This window comes from Charadrius vociferus, unplaced genomic scaffold, assembly GCF_000708025.1.
Source record: "Charadrius vociferus isolate BGI_N301 unplaced genomic scaffold, ASM70802v2 scaffold104, whole genome shotgun sequence".
Taxonomy (NCBI): domain Eukaryota; kingdom Metazoa; phylum Chordata; class Aves; order Charadriiformes; family Charadriidae; genus Charadrius; species Charadrius vociferus.
Window position 1 is genome coordinate 2153704 of NW_009648255.1, and position 9282 is coordinate 2162985.

The 9282-nt window shown below is 39.5% G+C and overlaps 1 protein-coding gene across 1 annotated transcript in view; it reads left to right on the plus strand.

Moving 5' to 3' along the window:
• The first annotated feature begins 4221 nt into the window (after window positions 1–4221).
• Window positions 4222–9282, plus strand: part of PQLC2L (PQ loop repeat containing 2-like) — a 13060-nt gene continuing 7999 nt past the window's right edge. Inside the window, exons 1-4 of the mRNA XM_009884485.1 lie at window positions 4222–4403; window positions 5649–5778; window positions 6918–7008; window positions 8789–8913. Coding sequence (XP_009882787.1) covers window positions 4222–4403; window positions 5649–5778; window positions 6918–7008; window positions 8789–8913 — 528 coding nt within the window. The remainder of the gene's footprint in view (window positions 4404–5648; window positions 5779–6917; window positions 7009–8788; window positions 8914–9282) is intronic.

A 9282-nucleotide genomic window follows, 5' to 3' on the forward strand; every position in this document is an offset into this window, starting at 1 on the left:
CCGGTGGGCCCGGCCGGCCCCCCGGACCAGCAGCAGCCCTCGCCAGGTCGGTGTCTGCCCCGCTCGGGTGTCTGCGCCTCCCCGGACGTGGTCTGTCGGGACCCGGCCCCCTCCATGCCCGGCACGGACCCGGAGCCGCGGCCCTTTCTGAAAGCCGTTCCTCAATATTACTCCTTTAACGTTGCCTTCTCCTCTGGTGGCCCGGCCGGGGTGCGGGCACGGGCCCGCCGGGGCACCCGGGGCCTGCAGAAGGCCTCAGAGCTGTGTCGGCTCTCGGCCCCCCCCTCCCTTCTCTGGGGCTGGGGTTCCTCGGGGCTCTCCTGGGGAAAGGCGCTTCCTGCTGGTGGTGGTTTTTTAATGAGCTGAGTGTGAGGTGTTCTGGGAGAACTGGGCTTGGTTTCTTGTTAAAATTTGGTCATGCTTTATCGTCAGCTCTGAAGAAGCAGCGTTGACCATCAGGAGCATGTAAAAAATGTATTTGGAGAATAGTTGGAGACAAAATACAGTTCCTGGTATTAACCCAGTCAGTGTTTGAAGAAGCCCTGAACTACTCCTTAGCTTAGCTCTGCTTTTCCTTTTCCCCGGGAGTAATTAAATTATGAATACTGTACAACTGAACATCCTTTTGGGTTTCAAGCTGCTATTAGCTGCTATTTAGAGAACTTGCAAATCTGCCAAACACACATATCTGACATCTTTACACATTACTCGCAATGTCTGGTTATTTGACATCCAGGAACACGCAGCAGCCAGAACACATGGACGCGCACAGCAGCTTGGCGGGTGGGGAGGCAAGAGTCTGCGGCGAGTCTCCCAAATTCCAGGGCAAGCTTGCTTTTCCTCTTCTGTGCTGTGGAGCTATTCTTAATGGAGTGGATTTCACTTTTAAACCATTGGCTATTTCTGTGTGCACATTTTTACTACAGGATAAGGCATGAAAATGAGTAAGAGTGTCCAAACAGGAGTCTTGAGCTACAGATTCCTTATTACTAAATAACTTGCACCATAATGGTCTTATTTCTAGCTAGACGAACACTAAACCTGTTCTGTGAAAATAACACCTTTACTGTAACTTTTCCGAATGGTAGTAACTAGTATTTGGGCAGTAATCTAAGAAAGAATATGAGGTTACAGGAAAGGAATTGTTATAGGAACGTAAATCACCCTTTAATATTATTTTCTTTTCTCCTCATTGGCAACTTAAGTACTATAGGAAGAAAAGAAACGTCATAGCAATCTCCTTATCCTGTTTGAAGTGCAAAGCATTGAATGCAACAGAAGAAAAGTGTCGGGTTGTTTTTTTTTTTTTAAACGTTGAGAAGCAATTCAAATCTCTGTGCAAGACTATATATTGGGGGAGGGAACCATCTGTATTGGTGTAGCTCAAACACCATTATTCTTTTGAGCTGAAAATGTAGTTATGAAATACTTCAGTGTCAGAAGACATAGCTTATTTGGTGAAAGGTATATGCTAACATGGCACAGCCAGTGCAGGTGTGAAAACAGCTGAAGATCACCGACACCATTGCCTTTTGCCTTGCCAGCAACGGCACGAGGAGTTCAGGTTTTGTGGCTGATACGTTTAGTTGATGGCATCCAGTTGTTCCAGCCGCTGGTGGAGTTGCTGGGTTGGGTGATCGGGCTGTTACTGGGACAGAGTATTTTGCTGGGGATTTAAGAAAAATAGCAGTTGTAAGATTAAAAATATAGTCGCAAATACCAGCAACACGAATGTTATCCTGCTGCATAAATGTTAAGTAATAGCAACCCAGGAATATCCACATGTTTTAAATGTGTTAAGTGTGTTGTGTGGCAGGAGGCCAAAGCTCAAATCTTCAGTCATCTGGGAAGTGTAAGTGGCCTGTCTAATTCCTACCACTTTTTAAGCTGTTTGGTTTTCTGTAATAGCTGCGGGGTTTTGGAGCAGCGTATAGCAGAAGATCAGGTGGTTGAGTCTTAATTGCCTTGTTTAGACTTGCTACCACATAGTCCTTGATCTTCTAAGAGAACTTCTGCATGCATGAGTCCAAGTGCAGTTACGATACTCATACATGGTTTTAAATACCACGGTAAACCTAATTTTTCAGACATGGTTTTAAAACACCATGTACAATTTTCTTTTTTTTTTTTTTTAACAGCTGACATATTTTGCTTATTTTGGGATGAAGCTTAATAAAATGTGTAAGGTTTTTGTTACAATGTTTACAAATGCTTGAAAGTTCATGCCTAAAAGCTGCTGAAGTAGTATGTGTGCTTTGATGTTTCTCCCTTTTTAGTGGGTGGTAAAACCCTGTTCAGCTGCAGAGTACCAGAATGGGAAAGCTTACTTGAAACATTACTCACAACTTTTTTTTTTCCTTTAACTTCAAAAATTATTTTTGAAGATGGCTATGAAGTCTAATCACTCCACCAGTATAAGCTGAATATATCTAATAGGCTAAGGTAAATTCTCCGTGTGTGAATCCATGTTCTTTTTTTTATCGTTTAATTGGTTTAGGTCCAGTGATGACAGTTCTTTTCAGAGGCATCCAGTTTCTACAGAAAACTTGGTCCAGCATTTAACGCCACAGATACCTGAAGTGTCATGAAAAGAAAAAGCAGGTTTCTCGCTGATTAGCAAAGTGAGTCCAAACTTTACAGTGAATGATGCTCAACTAAACAAACTTTGTGAAACTTACCAAGATTTGAAAGCAGTTTGATATATAATGAAAGTGGCTCCAGCCAGTTACATGGCAGAAAGGACATGCTGCCAGCCCTTCCGAGCCTTGTCTCCGTGTGTGTGGAGTGAAGAACGTTAAAAATCCCAGCCACAAACATCAGGCCTTTGGGTGCTGTTGTCTGTGAGATATTAAATAACTTTATTCACTTCTAGAGGGATGCTCTTATACCTCAGTATTACTGTTTTCTGAATTTGCTGTGCATCTGAGATGTTCCAAATGATCTTAGGAATTTTTGCCATCTTTTCTGGTACTGTTTCCATGTCTGGCTTTAAATACTAAACAGGTGAACCTACTAGTATAGTACTTATTTTGCTGGAGTTTTTTTAAACAGTGCATTTGCTCTGGCTTTTTTCCTTAATAGCTAGTTGATTTAAAACTCCTCTGTATGAGGAATTATTAACCTTCAGGGGACTTAAATTCTCATCAGAATGAGTGGGAAATCAGCTGGGTTTTGTCACGAGGAAGTTTCAAAGAATAGTAATAGATAATTCTGCTTTTTTTTTTTTTATGTTATTTTCTTCAGTTTTGTAGTAGTTAGCCTTCTAAGTAAATATTAAAATTTCAAATAGGATGGATATTTCAGCAAAAAAAAAGCAGGAACAAAAAATATCCAAAATTACTATAATTGGCTACAAGAAAGTATTTTTAAAGATCAAACCCAACTCTCCCTTGCTTCAAAATTTAATCTGTATTGTACTACTGTGTTTCGCTCTGGGGATTTTGGGGGCAGGAGTACCCTACATTTGCCTTCTGCAAGTTTCTTAGGCTTTCTGTCTTTGTTCTAGAGTATTAAATAGCACAAATTGTTTGACACTGTTGAATCACTAGTTAGTCTGATGGGCTATGTAGATCAAGTAGACCTTAGAGCTCTTCTGGGATCTGAGTCATAAGGGACTTCTTTTTCATAACATTATCCTGAAATTGGTTGCATAGAAAGCAACGTTACCTTTACATTTGGTCAGTGTGAGTAAAGTGCTCAGAGTCCGGGCTAGTACCATTAAAGAAAGTACCGTTACTTTGTTTGCATAATGTTGAACATGAAAGTTAGAGTTTTGGTCTTAAGTGCAAATAAATTGGTTTACTTTACCCTGTAGCAGATTGCTGGCACCTCAGTGTAACTGGCAGTCTCTGTCTAACACGACCTCAGACTAAAGTGCTAAAGTGATATAAGTCTGGAGTGTTGCATATTTGTCAAGAGCTAATGAATGCGATGGACCACAAAGTATTTTTCTTTCTTGGAAGTCTAACTTCTCTTCTGCAAACAATAAATATAAGCAAGCGTTGTACAGTTAATGTCTTATTCATACTGCCTATATTTATTTCTTTGAATTTGGCAGGTTCGTTTATGAGCTTGGAAATAACTGTGATATCAAGCATCCGTCTGGATGCAGAGGTCTTTTCACAGAGGATATTCAGCATTGGTAAACGGATTTGCGGATTTGCATGGGGTAAAAATGGAGGCAGAAATAAACTTCTGAAATTGAATCCCGGTCCAGGAATGATGGCTTCTCAGCTGTATACACACGCTTTCAATATCTCCCCAATAGAGAATAGGAGATTGTGCATAAATGGAACACCATGGATTTGGCATCTCCTAGAAGAATGTGTCGAGAATGCGTGGGAGTATTGGAGCGTTGTCATAGGACTGATTTCCATTGTCTGTTTTCTGTTTGCTGCACTACCGTAAGTTTAAAGTCTTAAGCAGTCCTCAGATTCAAACATGAGTAATCTTGCCTGAAGCCTTTTTCAAAAGCTGCCCTTTTTTTTTTTTTTTATTTTATCTTGGATATGTTTCTCTATCTGCATAATACAGATATAATATGCCAGAGAAGCATGTTGTTCATGTTTGCAACAATATTTAGTGGTTGACAAATGAGCTTGATGTACTGTTCTGTTGTACTGACTTGACACTAATCTCTGCCACTTAGAGCAAATGAGAATAAATCACCTCTTCTCTCTTATCTTCCCCACCCTGAGATGTGTGTGCACGCACAGGCACACTTGCAGCAGAAGCTGGCTCAGTGTTTATTTAAACCACATGCTCTGTCACCAGTACCGTTGTGCTGGCTCCTGCCAATGAAATTTGGATTGAGAAAAGGTCAGAAGCAGCACATGAGTTAGCACTCCGGTACTGCTAAATCAGTTGCTGTTTGGTCGCTGGCACTGCGTTCAGGTTTCAAATGTGTAGGTAGGAGATGACAAAGGAAAAGTAGAAATGCTCCCAGCAGGTGAAAATGCCTGAAACAAAATGGGATTGACTCCAAAGTCTGTCCCCATAAGGGGGATATAATTTACTGAACTAGTAAAAGGGCTATGGAAATCAAGCAAAATAAAACCACTTTTAGTAAGCTGTTGAGCTTCAGAAATATTGGTTGAAAGGGGTCTTTCCATTAAAACTGTCATGTCAGTGAGCATGGAATTCATCAAGATATGTGTAATGGACTCACGTTTGGGATTGCTTCATAGTCCCCATTGTGAATCTGAATAAAAGTTCTCCAATTTAGAGGCATAAGTAGAGTTGTCAACTCTTTTAGAAGCTTTGTTCATTCTTAGCCCTTCTATGTTAAGTAACAGTGTTTTTCTTATTTCAGTATTTTAAAAGCTGGTATTTACAGCAGATGAATATAAAATACTTATGGTGTAGTTCTGGTGTCCAGAAAATGATATTTCAGTGCAGGCCACAAAAAAGGAGCACATGCAAGCGGTAATGAGGTTGTGATTTGAGCCTTTTGTTATGCTAGACTAAGACATGGTGAGCTCTTGTAATACTGAGTTGTTCTTCAAAAGGTAAGTGGAGTACTGCTGTGATAGGTCTCTTGTGGTTAGAGTTTTAATCTTTCTTTATTCACATTTTGAAAACTGTACCTCTGAGCTTATTAAACATTTTTGCTTACACTATTTTACAATTACTTCTGGAATTTGTGCCAGTCAAATATACATTGCCTGTCAGAATGGAAGAGTGGATCAAGCACTGTCTTTGGGCTTTCTGCTGTGTTGGATAGCTGGAGATCTTACAAATTTCGTAGGCTGCTATTTAACAAATCAACTGCCAATCCAGGTAATCTGTCAATATTCCTACTTTTTGATTTATTCTTTTCAAGCTGTCTCTTTAAACTCTAGGATAACATAATATTGCACCGTGAAGTAGGTACTGGGAAAGAAAATGGTTTTGTGTTCTGCTCACTGATCTACCATCCGTAAAATAAGTCATAATTTCCCAAATACATACATTGATGCTGTTATGTGTTATAGAAACCATTTCACGCTTGTAATTAACATTTGGAGAGACTTACTGGGTGTTACTCGATGATGAATGAAGTGGGGAATTTTCAGTTAAGCTTCAGCTTCAAAGGAAGCTTGCAGAGCAAATAGGGCTGGAAGGAAGTTGTGTTGTTTAGCTTGTAATAGATCAAGATGTTTTGGGGTTACTACTCTGAAAACTTGCTTTTTCTTTTTTTTTTTTTTTTTTTTTTTTTTTTTTTTAGGAAAACTATTAACAAGGAAATACTAGTTCAAAGTTGTTAATCTGACTAATTTGAAAATGTATTTTCTTCATTAAGGGAAGAGGTTCTCTGAAAGAAACAGTAGTTGTCAGCGATGCATTAATTGTGTCTGAAACTTTCTTACCTGCTGTTTTTATTTTTTACTCTTTAATTAAGAGAGAAAGAGGTGTGTGGCAGCCACCTGCAGAAGTTTTTACAAGCTGGAGATGGACCCAAGGGTGGACAGAGTTGCCTTCTCTTTTACAACTTAACGTGTGGCACTAACTGTTCCATTGCCCCATTGCGAAAAGGGGAAGAGAGAATGTCATTTTTGTCTTATTGAGGGGAGAGGCACTGAGTTAGATTAGTAGCTTCCAAAGTGCTGGAAAACTAGGTGGAGCAGACATAAGCTTCTGGGCAGGAAGGATTTATCAGTCTGCCCAGGTAGGAATTTCTGCTATGCATCCTGGAAAATGACCAGCTATTGTGATTGTGTCAGCAAGTCCCTGTTGCATAAGGTTTACACTGCATTCAGCTGCAGCAGTCAAATTTGTTTTGTACTGGAAACACTTTCTTTTTTTTTTTTCTTCTTTTTTTGGAAGTGCTTTGGTATTGTCATTCACATTATGATTATGAAGCAAAATTTCCGTGCAGTTAAGTTAAGGTATTTTGAACTACTTGTGTACTGAACAAGCAAACATATCTTCTCTTTCAGATTGTCACTGCCATTTTTTATGTCAACATGGATATAATTATGATTTCACAATTTGTCTACTATAAGCTCAAGAATCAGAAGATGACAAAACGTAAGGTTTTTCAACAACTAAAATGTTCTCCATAATGTAGCACATTCTTTACCTTGATGTTTTCTACGGTGTTTAAAATAAAGTTTTTTCATAGGGATCAAAAAACAGACTGCATAAATTCTGATTGAAGTTGTTAGGCCTATTGCTTCCAGGTTTCTCAGGCTCTTGTGGAAATCCTGCCTCTTCTCTTCCTTTCTGCCTTTCTCTTTTCTTACCTACATAATATCTGTAAATATTTTCCATGCAGTACTTTCAGTTTATATAGACATAAAAAATGCAGTAGTCTTGTGGCATCTGGTTCCATATTTTAACTTGCTCCATAGTTTTACTGTCTACTTAGAGCTATCTAAATATATGTATAAGTTGAAAGCAGGCATTATTTCTTTGTGCAGTTCAGTTAGTTTCCTCCATCTTGATTGAAACAGGACTTCATTTGCTTATAGCATAAAATATCTTGACATCTTCATGTGTTCTGTTTCAATGCATATAGTTAAAAAACATATTAAAGGGGAATGAAATTATTGGAGTTGTGCTTCATAAAATCCTGGCAGTAGTTGTAGTATTCAGCCTACCAAGGGACTACTGTTTTGACTGAAATGGAAGACAGAAAGCTCTGTTCACATTGTATCAAATCAAAAACATTAACTCATCAATCTAAAACAAAAAAAAAAGTATCAAAGAAAATCCGTGGTGTGGCAGAGGTAACAAAAAGCTGAAGTAAAACAGATGCCTGCCGAGCAGACTAAATGGGGATAAAGCAGATTCATTCAATACGGAACTGATAGTAAACCTGGAGATAGGTCAGTGCTGAAGATGCTTCCTTCCTGCTGCCCACTCTTGAAAACAAACACAGGTTTTTGTACGTTTTAACTGACAGTGCCTGCTTCAGCGCAATGGTTTGCATAGCTGGAGAGGGAGGTGTGGTACTGTGAGTAAAGCCGTAGCAAAGGGCTTTTCAATACCCAGTCCTGGAGCAGTTACCCCAGACAAGTTGGTCCATTTGGGATCTCAAAGTGCAGCCTGTGGAACAGCACTACGAAGTCCTTGTTATTTAGACTACAGGTCTTTAGGACAGGCTTACTTACTAATGCCATACAGCACTTTGTTCCACTGGTAACAGTGACTGCAGGACTTTGCCAGCATCTTGTAGATGCAGAAGATAGTGTAGCTCCAGAGTTGTGTAGTATTGTCTGCCATTGCCAAGTTGTCTTGTAGGTGTGTATGGAGACTTGCTAGATGGACTCTGTCTTTGAATATGAGAGTCTCAATAAGGCTCGAGCTCTAGCAGACCACGGACATGGAGACTGGTCCAGCAGAGAACTTAGATTACATACTTATATTACAGATATTGTTGTTAATTTAAATTTCAAATATCCTTGCTTTTGCAGTTTGTAATCAAGATGTGCTGAACGAAACTGATACATTCTATTCTACTTAGCGGTTTTGTGTGTATCAGCTGTTATTTAATAGTAAACTCTTAGGAGTTAATATAAGAGATAAGTTGAGTGTGAAAATGTTCTTTCTTGGTAGCAATGCCCATTTATGGCGTTCCCCTCCTGTTCCTGCACTGCGACCCCGAGTTCTGGGACAATGACACAGCACAGCTACGATAGTGAGCAGGGGTGGGCACAGAGCCCCGAAGGAGGACTTGCATTTCTGCCAAGAAAAAGATGCATGAAACTGTACCTTCAAATGTACTTATTTATGTTGCAAACAAAAAGTAACCTTAAATCAGCAGCAGATGTTATTTTTCAGCTAATTTGTTTGTATGTCATTCTAGGCAGCAAAAGCCTGAAGAATTTCTGTATAACCTGGATCACGGTGTGGATAGCTCTGTGCGTTATTTTACCCTGTCAGCTGTTACTAAGAAACCAAGACCAGAGTACAGTAATCGAAAGGAGTAATGTAAGTTCTTACCAGCTTCCATTCCAAAAAAAAATCCCACCCGAAGATGTCTTGAAAAGATGTACTCTGAGCTTTAAAGAATTTTGGATGAAGTTTTTAACAATGATTTAGAAATCCTAAATGTGGCGCTATGGGGATGTTTTAACTATGGACCATACATCCCGAAATAAAGAAGTTATAAAATTGCTTCTTTTAGCAGCTTCATGTGTCTTGGGCTTATTCTGTCCCTTGGGTCATTAGGATGTGCTGCTCTGTGAAATAACATGTATACATGTTGTGTTTCTGCTAGTGTTAAATACTGTAGGCATCCATGTAGAGACTACACAGCCACAAGTGAAATCAATAAAAGTGGAAAATTACAATTGTACC